This window comes from Mustelus asterias, chromosome 9, assembly GCF_964213995.1.
Source record: "Mustelus asterias chromosome 9, sMusAst1.hap1.1, whole genome shotgun sequence".
Classification (NCBI taxonomy): Eukaryota; Metazoa; Chordata; class Chondrichthyes; order Carcharhiniformes; family Triakidae; genus Mustelus; species Mustelus asterias.
In genome coordinates, this window is record NC_135809.1 from 83,412,348 (window position 1) to 83,439,352 (window position 27,005).

The 27,005-nt window shown below is 48.2% G+C and overlaps 1 protein-coding gene across 1 annotated transcript in view; it reads left to right on the top strand.

The window, feature by feature from the left end:
* Window positions 1-1,068: 1,068 nt before the first annotated feature.
* LOC144499255 (uncharacterized) overlaps window positions 1,069-27,005 on the top strand; it is a 141,721-nt gene continuing 115,784 nt past the window's right edge. The window contains exons 1-3 of the mRNA XM_078221370.1: window positions 1,069-1,111; window positions 5,134-5,208; window positions 6,013-6,166. Coding sequence (XP_078077496.1) covers window positions 1,069-1,111; window positions 5,134-5,208; window positions 6,013-6,166 — 272 coding nt within the window. The remainder of the gene's footprint in view (window positions 1,112-5,133; window positions 5,209-6,012; window positions 6,167-27,005) is intronic.

Consider the following 27,005-nt stretch of genomic DNA (forward strand, 5'->3'; position numbering starts at 1 on the left):
TTGCGTGAAGACTGGAGTAATGCACGCTGAGAAGAATCTCCCACACTCTGTGCACTGCAGAGACCACCAGCGTAAATATCATTACATTTCAGGGGGCAGGGCCTATTCCCACAGGAGAGGCTGAAATCAGCGTGCTGCACCAGTCTGTCAGTGCCGAGATTGGCGCATGCACAGTGGCCCCGCACTGCTGGCTTCCTGATTACTGGCCAGCTCGATCGCTGGCCAGCCCCGCAGCCCCCGCAACACCAGTTCTCTGTGCCCTCATGGTCCGATTGCTGCACCCCCGACCATTCCCAGGCCCAGCCCCGACCCCCCACGTCCTGGCACGCCCTGATCTCCAACCCCCCCACCGATTCCACCCCCCCCCAACAGTAACCCCCCCCCCCCCAGCAATCCTGACCCTTCCCGACCCTCCAGCAGGCTGACTGCCCTCCCAGCTGACCATCCCCCCATGCCAGCCCACCTTGATCGCTGGCTTCCCTGCTTCCCCCACCTATCTCTATGCAGAGTGGCAGCAGGACCCCCCATTCCCACTAATCGCCTCATAGGCCCTGTCCCATCAGGTCTTCCCCCATATGCCCTGCCCCCTTGGCACTACCCCATGCTGGATGGGCAGTGCCAAGGTGCTCCCTGAGCATTGGCACTTTGCCCCTCAGGCAGTGCCAGGAGGCACAGGCTGGGACTGCCAGGGTGCCAATGCCCAGGGGGCACCACTCCCCTGCCACCCGACACAATGTGGGGCCCCGATTGCTTCCCCTTCACTCCAACTGGGTTGGGCCCTTAACTCCCCGAAAGTGGGGAGCCAGTGTAATCCCCGCTGGAGTGAAATACTCTGGTGAGGTGGGAGATGCAAGCGGGCTCAGAGACTTCAGTCCTGGGCCCACTAATCATATTTAAATTATATTACAATGAGCATATAAACGGTCTTTGCACCTCCCCATCGCTTTCTGGTGCGGAGCAGATGCCGCTGGAAATCTGATGTTGGGAGATGCATGCAGTGCATGAACACTTGTGCAAACCCCCCGAATCGACTGATGCGAGAATCTCCCGGCCCGCTGCACTATAATAATGGCGCAGTGGGATTGGAGAACTGCAGCCAGGGCGGATGCAGGTAAGATGTTTCCCTTGAGTGGGGAGTCCAGAACTAGGGGGCACAATTTCAAAACAAGAGGGATGCCACTTAGGACCGAGATGAGGAGAAATGTCTTCACACAGAGGGTTGTGAATCTTTGGAATTCTCTACTCCAGATGGCTGTGGAAGCTCAGTCATTGTGTATGTTTAAAGCAGAGATTGACAGATTTCTGATTAACCATGATGTAAAGAGTTATGGGGATAATGGGTGGAAAAGGCATTGAAATGCCTTATCAGCCGTGATTGTGTTGAATGGCAGAGCAGGTTCGATGGGCTGAATGGCCTCTTCCTGTTCCTATGTTCCCATCTCAAAGCTTTGCTGGTTCTGACAAAAGATGAATGACCTAAGATATTAACTCTTGTCAAGTAGAAATTCATGTTGCGGTCAATGGAATTAGATATCTGGCTTACGTTAAGATCAGTAAGAAGTCTCACAACACCAGGTTAAAGTCCAACAGGTTTATTTGGTAGCACAAGCTTTCGGAGTGTCACTCCTTCTTCAGGTGAATGAGGATACCAGATCAGAAACCCTAAGGTACTTTATGAAGCCAGTCTAGACTCCAACAATGTTTTTATTTTGGCATTAGCGTGAGGACAAGATGTTTCACTCCAGGCGCAATTCTATTGACAAACTAGGAAGCTTTTGCCAAAACAAACTTTATTTGATAACACAATTTAATTATAACAAATGAATTAGCTTAACTTTTAACAACTGAATAATACTTAAACATGAAAGATACAATTCTTAACTGCTAACCTATCGCTATGAGTTCCAATTAAGCAATATTTCTCATATGAACCTACATCTCTCTTTAAAGTTAGTTAGCCAAACACAGGCATACTTGCTTTGTTTCTTCCAGCAGGTTCAGGCAGCAACAGCTTGTATTTGAAAATTAAAATGAAACTGGTCTTTTCTGCAAGCTTAACTCCTCCCATTAACCACATGACTCTGTCGCTGTTAATCAACCTAATCAAAAACTTACATGACTCTGAATACCCAGTCTAAAATCCCAGGAGAACTTAAATAAACAAAAGGTCCATTAACTTCACAAAGCAACATATTTCTAGCTTAAATCAGTTATTATCCTGCATTCCCTCACTTGAGTTGCAGGGTGTTCCAGACAAACCAACTGTTATAACAAAACACTGCTTCTTCAAGCAGTCTATTGAAACATAAATTATATCAAAATAGCACAGTATCATCACCCGTAGAAAAAAAAGCAATATCACACATTTTGGGCTCCCACAGCTCAAGATGGATTTTTATCCCTGTTTCTCTGCTCACAGCTGCTGCCTGGCCTGCTGAATGTTTCAGCATTTTGTGTTTCAGTTTAGAGCTCCACGCATTTGCAGTGTTCTGTTTTTGATGTAGAAACACGAGTTCTTTCGAACTGTCCGGCAGCTGTAGGAGCTGATCCATTATTGCCAATGACACGCTGGCCTTTGGGAAATCTGGAAATTCGGCCTCCTCTGACTCAGCTGCCAGTTGTCCATGGGGAAAGTTGATAATATTGTTTGCTCCGTTGACTAACAGATTAGGCACCTGTCTGATGCATATGTGAGTTGCAGATTGAGTGGCGGCCCCTCTGGAAGCATGGTAGGAGCCTAAAGTGTGAAAGGTCAGAACGGCGATGACCTTGCAGCCACTGGCAGTGCCGTCTCTTTGATGAGGATTGGCTGGAGATTAGTTTGCAGGATATGACACGATTTTATCAGATATGCTATGGTAGATGTGCCTCGGGCTATAACTCGGTGTTTGTGGGTAGTGCCAGGTGTCTGTAGCCCATCTTGGATATCTGGTATCCTGACTTTCCTCTGTTAGTTTATCCTGCAAATTAAAACAAAAGTCATGGCACTCCCAGCAGAACAACAATAAGGTAAAATATGGGTGAAGAAATATTCTGACCAAAATTGACTCAAAATGTCCAAAGATTGACAAGGCAATGAAAAAAAGGCATTCATAATAACCTGTGGTACAAATGTCCATGTAACATCCAGTCTCCCTTTCAATTTTCTGTTAGTACCAACTTGGGGTAGTTTAGAAAGTCAACAGTGATGCTCAGTGAATTCCTGGCAAGAATTGAAAGAAATTGCATTTGTGCTAATTAGGATATATTTTTATTTCATTGGATGACAGGTACTGTGCCAATGTACAAGATCTGCTTTTTTTTTGACAAAACAGTTGATAGTGCTTGGAGGCAGTAACCCTCAACAATTCAACTTTTCCATTCATTATTGGCACAATTAAAATGTTGGGACTGCCCCTTGTGTCCAAGTCCGCCAGTATAACATGCCATGGTCATAGCACAAAAAAACAATTCACTAAATGTGCAAGGATAAAGCTGGAGGAGTTAAACACCCTCCCGCAGTCAGAAATTGATATCAGAGGATGGCAAAGAGAAGTTAGAGAACCAACTTTGTAAGCAACTGGAGCCTTAGAACACACAAACAGTATGTCAATCGAAAAAGAAAGTCAAGAAGGATATAGTGGGCGGCAGATTCAATATTGGCCGGTTTAACACTATCACTGAAAGTTGAAACCATGACCTGCCTCCCCCCCTTCCCACAGTGTGCTGAGAGTTTCATGTGCTCGTATCAAATTCCCTCGCCTGCTATTTTAACAGAAGCATTAACTCAATGAATGCACTAACATCACATGGCGTCATTTCAGGGTTAAAGAAGTGTTTTAAGGACTTTATCTGTTAAATCATTTCTTGCAGTTTATTTTCTTAGTTACAGCAGACATGATGCTGGAACAGGTGTCTCCCTGAAATAAGGAGCCCGCGGACATTATTGTGACAGGCAAGTGCAGAAGAGGTCACTAATTTCCTTTAGTAAAGATACGCTAGCTTTCACCTGCTAAAATGTGCTACGCTTTTCTTTTGAAGCTTAAAGACTGCAGGCAGACGGATAGATGAGGTCTTGTAATTTGATCCTTAACTCACAACTCAAGGTCACCCTAAGGTCACTGTCCATACAAGCAAAGCTATTGAAAGCTTTGTTGCTGGTCTGGGCTGTTTAGTTAGGCAGAGATGATGTTAGGACAAAGCATGGCCACATCTAGCCAGGTGCATAAGGGAATGGCAAACAGCAATAACCGGAGCTTATTATAACACACAGAGAGGGAGGACAGGCCCCCAGATTAGCCAATTCTTTCTTCAGCATGGGGGAAATAAAAAAAAATACAAAGCAAATATTTTTAATTCACTTCAAGTAGGCATTTTGCAGGCTTACCTTGCTTCCCTTGGGCCACCACCTATGTGGTCTGGGCAATATTCTTTATTGGCATGGGTGTATGCAATTTATCCTCTTGTGTGCCCCTGAATACAATGCATAGCAATTAGCATAATGTCACAGATTTATGGAAACTTTTATGTTGGAAAGTGTCTGAATGGGATCTTCAGTGTTTTTTCTGGGGTGGGGGTTGGGGGGGGGTGTATTGCCGCATCCTCACACCCAGTGTTGCTGCCTCCTCATGGGGGCTCCAGAGGGGTAGATGACCGTCCTCACAAAGGCTGTGATGTGGGTGAAGGTGGCACCTGCAGCACATGCGGGGGCTGGAGCAGAGGCTGTGGTGAGCAAGCTTGGCATGGACCCTCTTGTTAACTTGGAGCCCCCGTGCTCCGTGGCATCGACAGGAGGCTGAATGGCACACCGGTCAATGCGCCCATCATCTTAGTGTGCATGCCCATTCAGCACTCTCCTGAATGGTGCCCCATCCTCGGACTGGATTGTGTAGGGCCCTGCTGGGGCGGGCTAGATGGTGGATAGGCATGGAGAATTGCACGGGTGGCCACTCATCGGATTCCCAGTGGCAGGAATAGTGTAAGTGACTGAGCCAATGGCAGGAAGGTAACAAAACAGGAAACTCCACCATTAGCAGTGGGAGGCTCACTGATATGTTTAAGTGTCCACTTGCATATCATTTAAATGCAATTTGATGTAATTCAATCCTGCTTCCCCGATTTAGTGAACCTCATGTGTATCTCTCGTGCCTTCAGTAGCACAGCCAGCGAAAGCTGGTGACTTCTGTTTGGCTTCCCTGACTCACTTTGAGGGTCTTTTGCATTTCCAAGGTACTCAGTCACAGGCCAGTGCTAACACACTGAGGGGAAGTGGAATGGCCTCACTGTGAATCATGATCCTCACACCCAGTCATCAGGGCAAATGAAATTTCTCTCATTCCAGATTTCCAACGTTCGGTGTTTTTCTTTTCATCCCGATTGCAGGGGTGTAATCTGGGGCAAACTCTCTCCGGATTTGTTCAATTTCTGTTCCATTCAATTAACATCAGTAATGTTAGCTTTGGGGATAGGTTGGAGTGGGCACCTCTTCCAGCCACTTCCACTTAGACCCCAATTGCAGTATTGTGACTAATTCTGGATATTCCCTTTAAGAAATACATCAGAAGATTGTGCAGAAGAGATTTACTAGAAGGACATAAATGATGTGGAGACAGGAGCTGAGATAATCCTCCCTACAGCAGAGATGGTTAAGAGGAAATTTGATTCCGGTTTTCAAGCTCACAAATGGGTTTGATAGACTAAATAAGGAGAAAGTGCCTCCAGTTCCGGAGGGGTCAGGAAGCAGCAGATGTGTGCTCTATGATGCTCTGGCTGGAATTCTCCATGTTGTATGCTCCGCCATCGCTGCCAGTGAGAATGGAGAATTTGGCGCAGTGGCGGGACTGGAAAATCCCAGCCACGGGCGAGGTTGGAGAATCCCAGCCCCGGGTGAGGTTGGAGAATTTCAGCTGTGGATGAGGTTGGAGAATCCCAGCCCCGGGTGAGGTTGGAGAATTCCGGCCTGTGTAAGAAGACTTCACGCTGCCTCTGTTTGAACTGCCTGTTGACACCTCAATTGTCCACCTGTCTCTACAGATAGGGACAACCCTCCAATCCTGTCCACCCTGAAGATTAAAGTGAACTCATTGTCGTGGAGTCAATGGTCTGGACAGTCAGCAGCAGGAAGCCCCTCACCAAACACTGCCAGTGACACAGCAGAATCCCAGAAATCCAGGGCCCCTCTGGGGAGGTAAACAAAAAGATTCTGCCCTTTCCTTTTCTCCCTGGGCAAATTCAGGCCCATGATCAGCACAAGCAGATAGAAAGGTGGCCCAGTCCGATGAACCAGCCATTGGGGGTTTCGAGAGTCAGAATGATCTGACTTGACTTCTCCTCTAGTTTTCTTACCCATCTTTGGAAGTCGGCTCATTGTATCCCATGATGGCCCAGCTCATCTCAGGAGCTCACTTCTTGAGCAATCAGTTGAGGCAATTTTCCTCTTCCGCATCCAGCCCTGGAGAACTCGCAGTTCCCTGGGCCCAAAGCAGAGGGTGAAAAGAAGGAAGATACTCATTGTTCCATCCACTCACATTCAGGGTCCTTCCATGCAAATGGGAGCAATGTGAGTGGGACGTCCTTCTCTTTCTTTGTCCAGATTGCCAGGGCAGGTTCAATTGGAAGAGTGCTCAGGAAGAAAGTGGGCCTTAGGCTGTGTGCCCAACTCCACTCAAAGGAGCTGAGTGGCTTCAAGGTGCCATCTGTTGGAGCACTTATGCTGCAAGGTGGAAGTCAGACATCAGCCAGAAGCTACTGTTATTGAGAGGCTGTAGTTGCTAAGAGGCCTGCTGCACAGACTGACCACCATGCCCCATTTGGACTTTCTACATCTGGCCCAAAAGGTGGCCAGCATTTGAAGATCACCTGGTCCATGTACATTAGAGGAGCCTGCACGTACAGACGGGTTCAGGTAATGTCAGGTAGAGGGAAAGGGCTGTGTTGCATAACCAGCAGCACTCGGAACTACAGTGGGGCCAGTTAGCTTGACCTCTGGAAGTTGCTGGAATCCATCATTAAGGAGGAGATGAGTGAGCATTTGGAAAGACAAAGCTCAATCCACCATTGTTACCATGGTTTTATGAAGGGAAAGTCATTTTTGACAAACTTGCATGTGTTCTTTGAGAACTTGACCAGCATGGTGGTTAATGGGGAACCTATGGATGTGGTATATCTAGACTTTCAGAAGGTTCTTTGACAAGGAGCAGCATAAATGACTGATCCAGAGGATCAGATCACAGGGATTGGGGGTAGGGTACTAGATTGGATTGAGGATTGGCTGACTGACAGAAATCAGAGGATTGGGATAAATGGGTCCTTCTCTGGCTGATGAAATGTAACTAGCGGAGTGCCGCAGGGGTCAGTCCTCAGACCCCAACTGTTTATAATCTATATAAATGATCTGCAAGCAGGGACAGAGTGTAACATAGCAAAATTTACGGATGATACTAAAATAGATGGGAAAGCAGGCAGTGAAGAGGATATAAAGATTTTACTGACAGATATAGATAGGCGAGGAGAATGGGCCAAAATTTGGCAGCTGGAGTTTAATGTAGATAAGTGTGAGGTTATCCATTTAGGCAGAAAAAATAGAAAGGCAAATTATTACCTCAATGGAAAGCAGATTCAAAATGCGTTCAGGGATCTGGGTGTCTATGTTCATGAATCGCAGAAAGTCGGTATGCAGATGCAGCATGTAATAACAAAAGGCAAATGGGATGTGGGCATTTTCTACAAAGGGACTGGAGTATAAAAGTAGAAAAGCGTTGTTGCAATTGTATAGAGTATTGGTAAGACCACATCTGGAGTATTGTGTCCAGTTTTGGTCTCCTTATTTGAAGAAGGATGCAGTGGCATTGGAGGCAGTTCAGAGGAGGTTCCCCAGATTAATAAAAGCAAATTACTGCAGATGCTGGAATCTGAAACCAAAAGTGAAAATGCTGGAAAATCTCAGCAGGTCTGGCATCATCTGTAAGGAGAGAAAAGAGCTGACGTTTCGAGTCCAGATGACCCTTTGACAAATGCTGCCAGACCTGCTGAGATTTTCCAGCATCTTCTCTTTTTGTTTTCACCAGATTGATTCCAGGGATGGAGGGGTTGACGTATGAGGAGCGATTAGACAGCTTGGGCTTGTACTCGCTGGAGTTTAGAAGGATGAGAGGTGATCTGATCGAGGTATATACAATTTTAAAAGGAGGTGATAAAGTAAATGTAGACCAAATGTCTTGTTGCGAAGTGGTAGATTTAAACCTGAGATGAGGAGGAACTACTTCACACAGAGGGTGGTGAATTTGTGGAACTCGCTGCCCCATAGCGCGGTAGAGTCTGAATCGTCGAATGGTTTCAAGAAGGAGATAGATATATTGCTAATAATAAAATAGGGAAAGAAGGATATGGGGAACAGGTGGGGAGGTGGATTTGAGACCAGGGAGAGATCAGCTATGATCTGACTGAATGGCGGAGCAGGCTCGAAGGGCTGAATTTGCGTACTTCTGCTCCTAATTCCTATCTTCCTATCAGGTGGAATGGAGTGGGGAAGGATTTGGGAAAAGAAATCAGCCCATATCACTGTTAGTCCACCAGAGTATGTCACTATTGCACTCACTTCCTTTGGAGCAATGACTGTGAATATCTCCCCCAGTTTCATTCATTAATAAAGATTTAGTCGTCATTAAATAGATAGTCCCGATATAGTCTGTCCTAAAAGGCACAGCTTGATGATAGAACAGAGTTTGCAATAAAATGCACATGCTTAACATATAATTAAGATAAACTATTGTCCTAAGGTAGTCATTAAGTAGATGTAATTCATATTCCAGCACAGTATTTGACCCTAAACCTGGAGTTATTTCAATTTGTTTACTTCGTGACTGTTAGTACTTTGTTCCTCTCGGGCACAAATTAAATAATGTTGCTCTTTTAAAAGCATGAGCACCATCACAGTGCATTTTCCAGAAAGCACCGACCAGCTGTATCATGCCAATACAATGATCTACCTCTTCTATAACAGCTGCAGAAGTGCTTGAAACACACAAGGCTTATTATCAGTGATCAGTGCAGAGCTGAACCTCATGCCCAGACTGGATTCTGTCAAACAGAGTCATCGGATTTTATTTGGTTTCAAGCAGTCTCAATTTCACCCTTCTCACCAAGTGTTTGGGTAATATCTAACCTCATGGCCGGAACTTTGCTGGCACTCCTGCCCCAATTCTGGGGGTGAGCAAGGCTCGGAGAACGGCATTCTCCATTGGCCTCGGGCGGGATCATACAAACCTTGGGCGGACGTGCTGGTAAAATTCCGCCCTGTGTCTTTAATGCAGATATATCTCAGTTACTTTTATGAAATGGGTATTGGAATCGATCAGGAAGGAAGGGAGACTTCATTTATATAGCACCTTCCATGAGCGCAAGATGCTTTTAAACTGCAGTCACTGTTGTAATGTAGGAAACGTGGCAGCCAATTTTGTGCACAGCAAGCTCCCACAAACAGCAACACCAGGAACCTGGGTTCGATTCCCAGCTTGGGTCACTGTCTCTGCAGAATCTGCATGTTCTCCCTGTGTCTGTGTGGGTTTCCTCTCGGTGCTCCAGTTTCCTCCCACAGTCCGAAATATGTGCTGGTTAGGTGCATTGGCCATGCTAAATTCTCCCTCAGTGTTACGCGAACAGGCGCTGGAGTGTGGCGGCTAAGGGATTTTCACATAATTTCACGGCAGTGTTAATGTAAGCCTACTTGTGACAATAATAAAAAGAAAGTGATAATGGCCAGACATTTCAGCGATATTGGTTGAGGGATAAACATTGACCAGGACTCTCAGGGGAGTGCTGCTCTGTGGAATAGTGCTGCGGGGATCTGTTTTACCCCCCTCAGAGGACATCTCATCCAAAGGACAGCACTTCCGAACAGGGCAGCACTCCCTCAGCGCTGTGCTGATATGTCAGCCTCGATTATGTGTTCAAATTTCTGGAGTGAGTTTCAAACGCATGGCTTTCTGAGGGAGAGATCAGAGTACCACATCCACTGAGTTACAACCAACAACCTGACAAGAAAGAAATAAATCTCAATGTTTTATGACCTTCACGTTTTAAAAAAAATCCCAGAAATAGATGATACTTCCTGTTGTTGAATCCCCAGCTTTGTACCACTCTCCTCATAATCTTTGAGGGATGGGTGATTTAAGAAAATAAGAACCCGACTATAAAATTAAAATAAAATTAAGGTCTATAAAATAATGAGGGATATAGATAAGATAGATAGTCAATATGTTTTCCCAAAGGTAGGGGGGGTCTAAATCTAGAGGGCATATGTTTAAGGTGAGAGGGGAGAGATACAAAAGGGTCCAGAGGGGCAATTTTTTTCACACAGAGGGTGGTGAGTGTCTGAAACAAGCTGCAAGAGGTAGTAGTAGAGGCGGGTACAATTTTGTCTTTTAAAAAGCATCTAGACAGTTACATGGGTAAGATGGCTATAGACGGTTATGGGCCAAATGTGGGCAATTGGGACTAGCTTAGTGGTTAAAAAAAAGTGTGGCATGGACAAGTTGGGCAGAAGGGCCTGTTTCCCATGTTGTAAATCTCTATGACTCTGTGACTAACCGGACTGGAACTGTGTGTGGAGCTCTGACAGAAGCTCCACCTCTGGCTGAGGTACATATGAAAATAGGATGGAGTAAATGATTGCTGTAGAATGGCCAACTGCGGAGTGTAGCTGCTGTGAGACACTTTGATGGTAATCGTACAGTGCTCACGCTCCATAATCTCAGCCAGCAGATGGGCCGATACATTTGTTCCCTGAGGGACAGCCGACCTGCAGCCAAGAATAACAGAAGGAGTTTAAATGAAACCGGTTCATTAAAATGCAATTAATGCAATTCTAAAGAGCTATAAAGAAGTGTTCATGGTATGCGGAGGCTGTGTTGACATAAGTGTACAGTACATTAAGAGTAAGTGGAGTGAATTACCTGATGCTTAGGCTCATTTTAAGGTAAATGCTTCGGATAGTTCAGGCATTCAGGGCTTCTATGAAAATGTTTAGCTAACCTGCAAAACTTTATCTTAATTTGCCAGCGACACAGAGAGGAAATAGCTGAAGATTTTCAAATACTGTGGTTCCTTTTGATGAGCATACTGAATTGTGTTCACCTGCTGTTTTTACTAAACCGGTGATATTTAACAGATTTGATCTGGTTAATTTTACAAGGTACACAGCAATCTTCTGAGGCACCAATTGCGAGTGTATAATATTACCCAGAACTAAATTGTCGGATTACACTTGCTAATCGATTCCATCCCCAACCGGTACATCTGAGGCAAATTAGCCAGAAAACTCTCAGCTTACTCTTTGCAGACTCAGGTTCTGAATGAGTGGAGGTCACAAGTAGACATTGTGCCAGCCTGCATTCTGTGCACCCCCTCTCTATGTCTCTTGCTTCTATGTTAGTGTTCCCTGCTCATTCTCCTAGTCCTTTCTCCCCAGGATATTCTCCCATGACTTCCTCGTCAGAGCTCAGATCTACAGTAGAAATTTTCTTGGGTTCAGCGGCACGAGTTATTCCAGTGAGCAGTCTGCCAATCTTATTTTCCTGGGAGTTGATGTGCATTACTCACTATTTTTGTGGCAGATGGATCTGCAGATGTAACAGCAATTCTCCACTGCAGCCTGGATTGCCTCTGTTTCAATGGTGCTCTTTTCTGAGGGTGGGTCTAACATTGGACAAGGTGGGATTTGGGTTGAATTATTTTGTTCCAAAATACAGAGCAATACTGATCAGATTCATTTGGGGCGGCACGGTGGCACAGTGGTGAGCACAGCTGCCTCACAGTGCCAGGGACCCAGGTTCAATTCCATCCTCGGGTGACTGTCTCTGTGGAGTTTACAAATTCTCCCCGTGTCTGCGTGGGTTTCCTCCGGGTGCTCCGGTTTCCTCCCACAGTCCAATGATGTGTAGGTTAGGTGGATTGGCCATGGTAAATTGTTCCTTAGTGTCCAAAGCTAGGTAGACTAGCGGGGCAAATAGATGGGGCTATTAGGATAGGGCTTGGGTGGAATGTTCTGTCAGAAAGTCGATGCACACCCGATGGGCTGAATGTCCTCCAACTGCACTGTGGGAATTCTATGATTCATTTAATCCAGTCAATATAACTTTTCCCTGGCTGGGATTCTCCAGTCTCGCCCATGGCTGGGATTCTCCAGTCTTGCCCTGGCTGGGATTCTCCAGTCTCGCTGATGTGAATGGAGATTTGGCTGTGCGCCAATTTCTCTTCTTGCTGGCAGGGTTGGACACGCAAGACTGGAGAATTCGGACCTTTGTGCAATGCTATAAAATACTAAACACGCAATGCTATCCCACAGCGATTTGTTTTATGTGTTCCAAACAGACTGGGATTAAAATGCCGAGTAGCATAAAAGGCCAAATCAATGGGGAAGAGAACTGGACTGTGTGTTGTGTAGAAAGATTGATTCATCTGCTGTCGCCTGTTTTGTTCCACAACTCAGGATGAACTTATACACCACTAACATCTTCACATTCTGTCTTTTGGAATCTATTTTTCCCTGGACTGTCTGTCTCAGTTGCAACCTCTACTGGAAAGCTGAACTAGTGTTAAGGTATCAGGTGTGCCTCGGAAAAGCAGCCAGCATAATTAAGGACCCCAGGCACCCCGGACATTCTCTCTTCCACCTTCTTCCGTAAGGAAAAAGATACAAAGTAAGAGATCACTTACCAACCAACTCAAGAACAGCTTCTTCCCTGCTGTCATCAGACTTTTGAATGGACCCACCTCGCATTAAGTTGATCTTTCTCTACACCCTAGCTATGACTGTAACACTATATTCTATACCCTCTCCTTTCCTTCACCCTATGTACTCTATGAATGATATGCTTTGTCTGTATAGCGCACAAGAAACAATACTTTTCACTGTATACCAGCACATGTGATACAGGGCGGCACGGTGGCACAGTGGTTAGTACTGCTGCCTCGCAGCGCCAGGAAGCCGGATTCAATTCCAGTCTCGGGTGACTGTCTGTGTGGAGTTTGCACATTCTCCCCATGTCTGTGTGGGTTTCCTCCAGGTGCTCCGGTTTCCTCCCACAGTCCAAAGATGTGGGGGTTAGGTTGATTGGCCATGCTAAATCACCCCTCAGTGTCAGGGGATTAGCAGAGTAAATATATGGGGTTACGAGGATAGGGCCTGGGTGGGACTGTTGTTGGTGCAGGCTCGATGGGCTGAATGGCCTCCTTCTGCACTGTAGATTCTATGATTCTATGTGACAATAATAAATCAAATCAAAAGATAGGTTGCAGCTCAGTCACTTCTGGGTCAGAAGATTGTGGGTTCAGATCGTGAAATCACAGTGATGTTTGAAGAAGGGATGTATTTCAGGGGTAATTCAAAGTGAAGGTATATCTGACCCATCACATCATTTAACTGACAAGTGCAAAAGCTGGGAAAAAGATTTAAGTGACAACTCTCATCTTGCTTAGCGTCACTGGCAAGGGTAACATTTGTCACCCATCCCTATTTGCCCTGTTCAGCTGTTCTGGAGAGCTGTTTAGAGTCAGCCACATTGCTGTGGCTCCAGAGTCACATGTAGACCAGACCAGGTAAGGGCAACAGATTTCCTTCCCTAAAGGGCATTAATCCACAAGGGTTTTTACAGCAATCTGGTGACAGCTTCATGGTCGCCATTACTGAGACTAATTTCCAACTCCACATTTATTAATTGAAATAAAATTCCATCAGCTACCAGCGTGGGATTTGAACCCATATCCCACAGCAGTAACTGCTATGTTACAAAGCCAGTGACAACACCACTGCGCCACCACCTCCCCTTTGAAATGGGTGGATCTATGTCCTTTTGTTGTATATTAGCGCCAGTGTATTGTTAACTTATGTAGATCAGCACACTCTGAGCTGACAGAATTTGGGGATCTCAGGGGTCGGTACTCTGGCCTCAATGCCACGGATCAAAGGAGAAGTAAAAACGGACCAGGTCTTCAGCTGCTGGTTGCTATGTATAGATCTTGCAGGAAAATGGGCCTGTTGGGTGATGCCACGGACAGGTTTGGTGATGATACGTCCCATGGTGAAACAGCCCACACGCACATTGACACTGTCTCTTTCATTTGGCTGGGGTTCAGCCTGAGAGGACTGGGGGAACCTTACATTCACTGGAATCTTCAGCAGAAGAAGAGGGGGCAAGGACTGGAGAGGGCAAACATCAGATTTTCAACCCTTCATTTGTTGTTTGCTGGAGTGAGTTAAGGCTGTGGAGGAACCTTGGAGAGTGCAAGGGGGAAAGGGTGGACGTTCTGTTAATTTCAATGAAAATACGTTCCCCATTTCCTGCCTACACCTTTCCATCTGGCTCCCACTCTCTGATGAACATGGATTATTTAGTTGACTGTACGGCTGGAAAGTGTGCCTGATGTTGTTAACCTCCAAAGCCCACAATGTGTCACAGCTCCCTCACCGATCCAGTCTGTTCTTTCTTCGAGTGGGAGGCAACGCCGGGTTTATAAGGACTGATAGAGGGAAGGAGAAAGCGAAGCAGAAGGATGAAAGTAGCAGAGGTCGGTGTGTCTGTCACTGGCAGTCAGGGGCCCAGAACCGCAGATGGAAAAACACATCTGAGTTTTTCTGCGACTGAAGGCATTAAGGGAACCCTGAAACCATAGAGTTTGGATAAAACGTCCTTCCTGTACCTTTAACGAGTGACACAGAAGCAGAAATGATATCAACAAAGCCCGGCCATTAAAAAAAAAGAAAGATTGAACCCTGCCACAAACAGAGTCATTCAGCCTACTCACTGAAGCATGTCAGTGAGCAAGTGTAGTCAAGGCCCAAGAGCTAAAGTGAACTTGCTGCGTCAAGCCGGAGCAGATGCTTCAGGCGGCCATTGGATATTGAAAGTACAAATAATGGAGTAAACTTTCCAGACAATGGTAACTGGACCAAGGACAAAACCTTTGGGGATATTGTCAGCAGCTGAGTAGCCAATGCAGCTAAGAACCTACCGACAACAATGGCAAGGGAAGAAAAGGGAAGGAGCGAGGAGGCTTGTGCCTGAATGAGGCCTGGAGCTGCACATGCTGCCGTCGCCTTGGAGACTAACCTCTCCCCTGAGAAGGTTTGATGGAGTATTGTCTGGAAGACATAAGATGTGTCATACACCAGATGGTCGTGTGCTGTATAACTCAGTTATCTGTCAGCATCAAGTGATGGAATGTAGGTTGCAAATCGCTTCAGAGGACAGAACAGGACACCATCTGTTCCTTTAGACGCAAGGCACTCATAAAATATATGGGGAGGATTTACATGAACAATACCTGATCAAGAACATAATGAAAAGTGTGCATGAGTTTGGCATTGAGTGTGGGAGGTGGGATGTTTGGGGAGAGGAGAATGAATGTACATTTGATAGGAAAACACCATAAATACTATCCTGATAAAATGAAGCTTAACTCGATACTTTAATCCTTTCAAAACAGAGAACAGATTGAGTTGTAATGAATTATATATTAAAGATAGGAAATTGATACTTCACTGGAAAACAATCATATTAAATACTTTTCATCATTTAACAATACATCTTTAATGCATTGAAACTACATTGTTTAGATGAAAAAGGAACAAATTAACAATGTGCACACGTGACAGGGACAGTGACAGTGACAGGGACAGCGACAGAGACAGAGACAGAGACAGTGACGGCGACACTGACAGCGACACTGACAGCGGCAGCGACAGTGACAGCGACAGCGACAGTGACAGCGACAGAGACAGAGACAGTGACAGTGATAGCGACAGTGACGGTGACAGTGACAGTGACAGAGATAGAGACAGTGACAGTGACAGCAACAGCAACACTGACATTGACAATGACAGCGACACCGACAGTGACAGTGACAGCAACAATGACCGAGACAGTGATAGCAACAGTGACACAGAGTGACAGCGACAGTGACAGCAATAGCGACAGTGACAACAACAGCAACAGCGACAGTGACAGCGACAGTGACAGCGACAGTGACAGGTGACAGCGACAGAAACAGTGACACTGTCAGTGACAGCGACATCCACAGTGACAGTGACAGTGACAGCGACAGTGACAGAGACAGTGACAGTAACTCTGTGACATCAACAGTGATACTGACAGTGCCTGTGACAGCCACAGCGACAGCAACACTGACAGTGACAGTGTCCATGTCAGTGATAGCGACAGCAACAGTGACAGTGACAGCAACAGCGACACTGACAGTGACAGTGACAGTGACAGCGATAGCGACAGTGACAGTAACTCTGACAGTGACAGCAACAGCGACACTGACATTGACAGCAACACTGACAGTGACAGCGACAGCAACAATAACTCTGTGACAGCAAGAGTGACACTGACTGTGCCACTGACAGTGACAGCCACAGCGACAGTGACAGTGTCCATTTCAGTGACAGCGACAGTGACAGCAGCAGCAACAGAGACTCTGACAGTGACAGCAACTGCGACACTGACAGTGACAGCGACACTGATGGTGACAGCGACAGTGACAGTGACAACGACAGTGACAGCAACAATGACAGTGACAGTAACAGTGATCCTGAGAGCGACAGTGACTGCAACAGTGACAGTAACAGTGACAGTTACAGTGACAGCGACAGTGACAGGGACAGTGACAGTGACGGTGACAGTGACACTGACAGCGATACTGACAGTGACAGCAACAGTGACAGTTACAGTGACAGCGACAGTGACGGCGACAGTGACAGTGACAGCGACAGTGACAATTACAGTGACAGTGACAGCGACAGCAACAGTAGCAGTGACTGTGTCAGGCACAGTGACAGCGACAGTGACAGTAACTCTGTGACAGTGAAAGTGAGTGGCAGTGACTGCGATAGTGACAGTTTCAGTGACTTTAATAGTGACAGTGACTGTGACAGTGACAGCAACAGTGATAATGACAGTGACACAGACATTGACTGCGTCAGTGACAGTAACTCTGTGACAGAGACAGCGACACTGACAGTGACTGCGAAGGTGACACTGACAGTGAAACTGACAGCAACAGCGACAGTGGCAGTGACAGCAGCAGCAACTGTGACAGTGACAGGTTCAGTGACTTTGACAGTGACAGTGACAGTGACAGCAACAGTGACAGCGACAGTGACAGCAACAGTGACTTTGACAGTGACAGCGACATTGACAGTGACAGTGACAGCAACAGTGACAGCGACAGTGACAGCAACAGTGACTTTGACAGTGACAGCGACATTGACAGTGACAGTGACAGCAACAGTGACAGCGACAGTGACAGCAACAGTGACTTTGACAGTGACAGCGACATTGACAGTGCCAGTGACAGCAACAGCAGCAGCGACACAGACAGTGACTGCGACAACGACAGCAACAGCGACACTGACAGTGACCGCGACAGTGACACTGACAGCGACAGGAACACTGACAGCGAAAGCGACAGCGACAGTGGCAGTGACAGCGACAGTGACAGCAGCAGCAACTGTGACAGTGACAGGTTCAGTGACTTTAACAGTGACAGTGACAGCAACAGTGACAGCGACAGTGACAGCAACAGTGACTTTGACAGTGACAGCGACATTGACAGTGCCAGTGACAGCAACAGCAACAGCGACACTGACAGTGACTGCGACGGTGACACTGACAGTGACACTGACAGTGACACTGACAGTGACACTGACAATGACACTGACAGCGACACTGCCATTGACAGCGACAGTGACACTGACAGCAACAGGAACACTGACAGCGAAAGCGACAGCAACAGCGACAGTGGCAGTGACAGCGACAGTGACAGCAGCAGCAACTGTGACAGTGACAGGTTCAGTGACTTTGACAGTGACAGTGACAGCAACAGTGACAGCGACAGTGACAACAACAGTGACTTTGACAGTGACAGCTACATTGACAGTGACAGTCTCAGCGACAGTGTCAATGACAGTCTCAGCGACATTGACAATGACAGCGACAGCGACAACAACAGTCATGGTGACAGTGACAGCGACAGTGGCAGTGATAGTGACAGCCATAGAGAAAGCGACAGTGATAGCGACAGTGACAGTGACTGTGATAGTGACAGTTTCAGTGACTTCAACAGCGACAGTGACTGTGACAGTGGCAGAGCCTGCGACAGTGACAGTGACAGTGACGGTGGCAGTGAAATGACAGCGACAGTTTCAGCAACAGCGACAGCGACTGTGACGACAGTGACAGCGACAGTGTCAGCGACAGCGATAGTTTCAGCGACAGTGACTGCAACAGTGACAGTGACAGCAACAGTGCCAGTTACAGTAACGGCGACAGTGGCAGTGACAGCGACACTGGCAGCAACAGTGACGGGGACAGTGACGGTGACAGTGACAGTGACAGTGACGGTGACAGTGACAGCGACAGTGACAGCGACACTGACAGTGACAGTGACAGTGACAGCGACAGTGACAGTCACAGCGACAGTGACTGTGACAGTGACAATGACAGTGACAGCGACAGTGATAACAACACTTACAGCGACACTGACTGTGACAGCAACAGCGACATCAACAGTGACAGCAACAGTGAGAGTGACACTGACAGTGACAATGACAGCGACACTGACAGTGACAGCAACAGCGACATGTTCGGTGTCAGTGACAGCAACAGTGACAGTGACAGCGACAGCAACAGCGACAGCGATGACAGTTTCAGTGACAGTGGCAATGACAGCGACAGTTTCAGCGACAACGATAGTGACAGTGACAGTGACAGTCACAGCGACAGCGACATCAGTGACAGTGACAGCGACAGTGACAGCGACAGTGACAGTCTCAGCAACAGTGACAGCAACAGTTTCAGCGACAACAATAGTGACAGTGACAGTCACAGCGTCGTCAGTGACAGTGACAGCGACAGTGACAGTTTCAGCGACAGCGTCAGTGACAGTAACAGCGAAAGCGGCAGCGCCAGTTTCAGTGACAGCGACAGTTTCACGATAGCAACAGTGACAGCGACAGTCACCGTGCCAGTGACATTGACAGTGACAGAGACAGTGACAGTGACTGCAACTGTTCAGCGACTGTGTCAGCAACATTGACAATGACAGCGACGGTGACACAGGCAGTTTCAGTGACAGTGACAGCAACTGTGACAGCGACAGTGACAGCGATGCTGACAGTGACAGAGGCTGGGACAGTGACAGCAACAGCGACTGTGACAGTGACAGTGACAGCGGCAGCGACAGTGACAGTGACATTTACAGTGACACTGACTGCGACAGCAACAGTGACAACAACAGTGACAGCGACAGTGTGAGTGACACTGAAAGCGACACTGACAGTGACAGCAACAGCGACATTGTCGGTGACAGTGACAGCGACAGTGACAGCAACAGTGACAGCGACAGTGACAGTGATAACGACAGCGACATTGACAGCGACATTGACAGTGACAGTTACAGTGACAGTGACAGTGACACTGAGGGTGACAACAACAGTGACAGTTTCAGCAACAGCGACAGTGATGACAATGAGAGTTACAGTGACAGTGACAGCGACACTGAGGGTGACAGCGACAGTGTCCGCAACTGCGACAGTGACAGTGACAGCAACAGTGACAGCGGCAGTGACAGTGTCTGTGACGACAGCGACAGTGACAGCAACAGTAACAGCAACAGTGACAGCGACATTGACAGTGACAGTTTCAGCAACAGCGACAGTGACAGTCACAGTGACAGTGACAGTGACAGTTTCAGCAACAGCGAGTGACAGTGATGACAGTGACAGTTATACTGACAGTGACAGTGACACTGCGGGAGACAATGACAGCGACAGTTTCCGCAACTGCGACAGCGACGGTGACAGTTTCAGCAACAGCGACAGTGACAGCAACAGTGACAGCGACAGTGACAGTGACACTGACTGTGACAGTGATGACAGTGACAGCGACGGTTTCAGTGACAGTGACAGCGACAGTGACAGCGACAGCGGCAGTGACGACAGCGACATTGACAGTAACAGTGACAGTGACAGCAATAGTGACAGTGATAGCGAAATGGGCATTGACAGTGACAGCGACAGCGACAGCAACAACGACAGCGATGGTGAAGACAGTGACAATGAAGCAACATTGACAGTGACAGCAACAGCGACAGCGATGACAGTTTCAGCGACAGTGACAATGACAGTGACAGTTTCAGGCACAACGATAGTGACAATGACAGTCACAGCGACAGCAACGTCAGTGACAGCGACAGTGACAGCGACAGTGACATCAGTGGCAGCGACAGTGACAGTCTCAGTGACTGTTACAGCGACAGTTTCAGCGACAGCAACAGCGACAGTGACAGTGACACCGACAGAAACAGCGACAGTGACACCGGCAGCAACAGCGACAGTGACGGCAGTGACAGTCACAGCGACAGTGACAGTGACAGTGCCATTGCTCATTTCAGTGACAGTGACAGTGACAGTGACAGTGCCATTGCTCATTTCAGTGACAGTGACAGCGACAGTGACAGTAACACTGACAGTGACAGCAACAGTGAAAACAACAGCGACATTGACCGCGACAGTGACAGCGGCAGTTTTAGCGACAGTGACAGTCTCAGCAACAGTGACAGTGACAGTGACAGTCTCAGCAACAGTGACAGTGACAGTGACAGTCTCAGCAACAGTGACAGTGACAGTAACAGTGACAGTGACAGCGACAGTAACTCTGTGACAGCAACAGTGACACTGACTGTGCCACTGACAGTGACAGCCACAGTGACAGCGACAGTGTCCACCTCAGTGACAGCGACAGTGACAGCAACAGCAACAGAGACTCTTACAGTGACAGCAACACTGACAGTGACAGTGACACTGATGGTGACAGTGACAGTGCCAGCGACAGCGCCAGTGATAATAACAGCGACAATGACAGCGACAGTTTCAGCAACAGTGACAGTTTCAGCAACAGTGACAGTGACAGCAACAGCGATGGCGACAGTGACAGTGACACCGACAGTGACAGCGACAGCAATAGTGACAGCGACAGTGACAGTGACCATGACAGTGACAACGACAGTGGTAGCGACAGTGACAGCGACCGTGACGGTGACAGTGACAGCAACAGTGACAGCGACAGTGCAGTGACAGCAACAGTGGCAGTGACAGCGACAGTTTCAGCGACAGTGGCAGTGACAGTCTCAGCGATAGTGACAGCGACGTCAGTGACATCAACAGTGACAGTGGCGGTGACAGTGAAAGCGACAACAATAGTGACAGTCACAGTGACAGCGACGTCAGTGACAGCGACAGTGACAGTCTCAGCAACAGTGACAGCAACAGTTTCAGCGACAACAATAGTGACAGTGACAGTCACAGCAACAGCGACGTCAGTGACAGTGACAGCGACAGTGACAGCAACAGTGACAGTGACAGCGACAGCGACGGCGACAGTGACAGCGACGGCGACAGTGACAGCGATAGTGACAGCGACAGCGATAGTGACAGCGACAGTGACAGTGACAGTGACAACGACAGTGGTAGCGACAGTGACAGCGACCGTGACGGTGACAGTGACAGCAACAGTGACAGCGACAGTGCAGTGACAGCAACAGTGGTAGTGACAGCGACAGTGACCGTGACAGTGCCATTGACAATAACATTGACAGTGACAGCAACAGTGATAACAACAGCGACATTGACAGTGACAGCGACAGTTGCAGTGACAGCAACAGTTTTAGCGACAGTGACAGTCTCAGCAACAGTGACAGCGACAGTGACAGTGACAGTCTCAGCATCAGTGACAGTGACAATAACAGTGACAGCGACAGTAACTCTGTGACAGCAACAGTGACACTGACTGTGCCACTGACAGTGACAGCCACAGCGACAGTGACAGCGACAGTGTCCATTTCAGTGACAGCGACAATGACAGCAACAGCAACAGAGACTCTAACAGTGACAGCAACACTGACAGTGACAGTGACACTGATGGTGACAGTGATAGCGCCAGCGACAGCGCCAGTGATAATAACAGCGACATTGACAGTGACAGCGACATTGACAGCGACAGTTTCAGCAACAGTGACAGTTTCAGGGACAGTGACTGTGACAGCGACAGTGACAGTGACAGTGACAATGACAGTGCCAGTGACAGCGACAGCGACAGTAGCAGTGACTGTGACAGGCACAGTGGCAGCGACAGTGACAGTAACTCTGTGACATTGAAAGTGACAGTGGCAGTGACTGTGATAGTGACAGTTTCAGTGACTTTAACAGTGACTGTGACAGTGACAGCAACAGTGATAATGACAGTGACAGCGACAGTGACAGCGTCAGTGACAGTAACTCTGTGACAGTGAAAGTGACAATGACAGTGACTGACAGTGACAGCGATAGTGACACTGACAGTGTCCATTTCAGTGACAGCAACAGCGACACTGGCAGTGACAACGACAATGACAGCAACAGCGATACTGACAGTGACAGCGACAACGACAGTGACAGCGAAGGTGACACTGACAGTGAAACTGACAATGACACTGACAGTGACAGTGGCATTGACAGCGACAGGAACACTGACAGTGAAACCGACAGCAACAGTGACAGTGGCAGTGACAGTGACAGGTTCAGTGACTTTGACAGCAACAGTGACAGCGACAGTGACAGCGACACTGACAGCGACAGTGACAGAGACAGTGACAGCAACACTGACCGTGACACTGACAGTAACAGTGTCAGCGACACTGACAGTAATAGTGACACTGACAGTGACAGCCACAGCGACATTGACGGCGACAGCGACAGGGACAGTGACTGTATCACTGTGACAGCAACAGTGACACTGACAGTGCCAGTGACAGTGACAGCCACAGCGACACTGACAGTGACAGTGACTGTGTCTATTTCAATGACAGTGACAGCAACAGCGACACCGACAGTGACAGCAACAGTGACAGTGACAGTAACAGCGACAGTGACCCTGAGAGCGAAAGTGACAGCGATAGTAACAATGACAGTGATAGTGACAGTAGCAGTGACTGTGACAGGCACAGCGACGGTGACAGCGTCAGCAACAGTGATGACAGTGACAGTGACGACAGCGACAGTGACTGTGACAGCGACATTGACAGTGACAGAGACAGTGACAGAGACAGTGACAGTGACTGCAACTGTTCAGCGACTGTGACAGCGACATTGACAATGACAGCAACAGTGACACAGGCAGTTTCAGTGACAGTGACAGCAACTGTGACAGCGACAGTGACAGAGGCAGCGACAGTGACAGTCACAGTGACAGCGGCAGTGACAGCGACTGTGACAGCAACATTTACAGCGACACTGACTGTGACAGCAACAGTGACAACAACAGTGACAGCAACAGTGTGAGTGACACTGACAGCAACACTGACAGTGACAGCAACAGCAACTGTGTTGTTGACAGTGACAGCGACAGTGACAGTTTCAGCAACAGCGACAGTGACAGCAACAGTGACAGTGATGACAATGACTGTTTCAGCAACAGCGACAGCGACAGTGATGTCAGTGACAGTGACACTGACCGTGACAGTGATGACAGTGACAGCGACAGTATCAGCAACAGCGACAGTGACAGTGACAGCGACTGCGACAGTGACAGTGATAACGACAGCGACATTGACAGCGACATTGACAGTGACAGTTTCAGCAACAGCGACAGTGACACTGAGGGTGACAACGACAGCGACAGTTTCTTCAACTGCGACAGCGACAGCGACAGCGACAGTGACAGTGGCTGTTTCAGCAACAGCGACAGTGACAGCGACAGTGACAGTAACAGTGACAGTTTCAGCAACAGCGACAGCGACAGTGATGACAGTGACAGTGACACTGACCGTGACAGTGATGACAGTGACAGCGACAGTGACAGTGACACTGACAGTGACAGTGACAGCGACAGCGACCGTGACAGTAACTCTGTGACAGTGAGACTGACAGTGACAGTGACTGCGATAGTGACAGTTTCAGTGACTATAACAGCGGCAGTGACAGTGACAGCGACAGCGACAGTGACAGCAACATTTACAGCGACACTGACTGTGACAGCAACAGTGACAACAACAGTGACAGCAACAGTGTGAGTGACACTGACAGCATCACCGACAGTGACAGCAACAGCGACAGTGTCGGTGACAGTGACAGCGACAGTGACAGTGACAGTTTCAGCAACAGCGACAGTGACCGCGACAGTGACAGCGACAGTGACAGTGATAGTTTCAGCAACTGCGGCAGTGACAGCGACAGTGACAGTGACTGTTTCAGCAACAGCGACAGTGACAGTGATCACTGTGACAGTGACACTGACCATGACTGTGATGACAGTGACAGCGACAGTTTCAGCAACAGCGACGGTTTCAGCGACACTGACAGTGACAGTGACAGCGACAGTGACAGCGGCAGTGACAGTGACAGTGACGACAGTGACAGTGACAGTGACAGTGTCAGTGACAGCGACGGTGACAGCAACAGTAACAGCAACAGTGACAGTGATGACAGTGACAGCGACACTGAGGGTGACAACGACAGCGACAGTTTCCTCAACTGCGACAGTGACAGCGACAGTGACTGTTTCAGCAACAGCGACAGTGACAGTGACAGTGACTTTTTCAGCAACAGCGACAGTGATGAGAGTGACAGTGACACTGACAGTGACAGTGATGACAGTGACAGCGACAGTTTCAGCAACAGCAACGGTTTCAGAGACACTGAGTGTGACAGCAACAGTGACAACAACAGTGACAGCGACAGTGTGAGTGACATTGACAGTGACACTGACAGTGACAGCAACAGCAACAGTGACAGTGAGAGCGACAGTAACAGCAACAGTGACAGCGACAGTGACAGCGATGGCGACAGTGATAACGACAGCGACATTGACAGCGACAGCGACAGTGACAGCGACAGTTTCAGCGACAACGATAGTGACAGTGACAGTCACAGCGACAGCGACGTCAGTGACAGCAACAGCGACAGCGACAGTGACAGTGACAGTCTCAGTGACAGTGACAGCGACAGTTTCAGCAACAGCGACAGCGACCGTTTCTGTGACAGCGACAGTCACAGCGACAGTGAAAGTGACGACAGTGACCGTCACAGCGACAGTGACAGCGACATTGCTCATTTCAGTGACGGCGACTGCGACAGTGCTAGTGCCATTGACAGTGACAGCGGCAGCGACAGCGACAGTGACACTGACACTGACACTGACAGTGACAGTGGCAGTGACAGCGACAGTGACAGCGACTGCGACCGTGACAGTAACTCTGTGTCAGGGAGAATCATAGTGACAGTGACTGCGATAGTGACAGTTTCAGTGACTTTAACAGTGACATTGACAGTGACAGCGACAGTGACAGTGAGACTGAGGGTGTCAACAACATTGACAGTTTCAGTGACTTTAACAGCGTCATTGACTGCGACAGTGACAGCAACATTGACAGTGACAGTGACAGAGACAGTGACAGTGACTGCAACTGTTCAGCGACTGTGACAGCGACATTGACAATGACAGCAACAGTGACACAGGCAGTTTCAGTGACAGTGACAGCAACTGTGACAGCGAAGGTGACAGAGGCAGCGACAGTGACAGTGACAGCGACACTGAGGGTGACAACGACAGCGACAGTTTCCTCAACTGCGACAGTGACAGCGACTGTTTCTGCAACAGCGACAGTGACAGTGACAGTGACTGTTTCAGCAACAGCGACAGTGACAGTGATGACAGTGACAGTGACACTGACAGTGACAGTGATGACAGTGACAGCGACAGTTTCAGCAACAGCAATGGTTTCAGCGACACTGAGTGTGACAGCAACAGTGACAACAACAGTGACAGCGACAGTGTGAGTGACACTGACAGCGACACTGACAGTGACAGCAACAGCAACAGTGACAGTGAGAGCGACAGTAACAGCAACAGTGACAGCGACAGCGACAGTGACAGTGACAGCGACAGTGATAACGACAGCGACATTGACAGCGACAGGCTCAGCGACAGTGACAGCGACAGTTTCAGCGACAACGATAGTGACAGTGACAGTCACAGCAACAGTGACATCAGTGACAGCGACAGCGACAGTGACAGTGACAGTCTCAGTGACAGTGACAGCGACAGTTTCAGCAACAGCGACAGCTATCGTTTCAGCGACAGCGACAGTCACAGCGACAGCGAAAGTGACGACAGTGACAGTCACAGCGACAGTGACAGCGACATTGCTCATTTCAGTGACGGCGACTGTGACAGTGCTAGTGCCATTGACAGTGACAGCGGCAGCGACAGCGACAGTGACACTGACACTGACACTGACACTGACAGTGGCAGTGACAGCGACAGTGACAGCGACTGCGACCGTGACAGTAACTCTGTGTCAGTGAGAATCATAGTGACAGTGACTGCGATAGTGACAGTTTCAGTGACTTTAACAGTGACATTGACAGTGACAGCGACAGTGACAGTGACACTGAGGGTGTCAACAACAGTGACAGTTTCAGTGACTTTAACAGCGTCATTGACTGCGACAGTGACAGCAACATTGGCAGTGACAGTGACAGAGACAGTGACAGTGACTGCAACTGTTCAGCGACTGTGACAGCGACATTGACAATGACAGCAACAGTGACACAGGCAGTTTCAGTGACAGTGACAGCAACTGTGACAGCGAAAGTGAGAGAGGCAGCGACAGTGACAGTGACAGCGACACTAAGGGTGACAACGATAGCGACAGTTTCCTCAACTGCGACAGTGACAGCGACAGTGACAGTGACTGTTTCAGCAACAGCGACAGTGACAGTGACTTTTTCAGCAACAGCAACAGCGACAGTGATGACAGTGACAGTGACACTGACAGTGACAGTGATGACAGTGACAGCGACAGTTTCAGCAACAGCGACGGTTTCAGCGACACTGAGTGTGACAGCAACAGTGACAACAACAGTGACAGCAACAGTGTGAGTGACACTGACAGTGACACTGACAGTGACAGCAATAGCAACAGTGACAGTG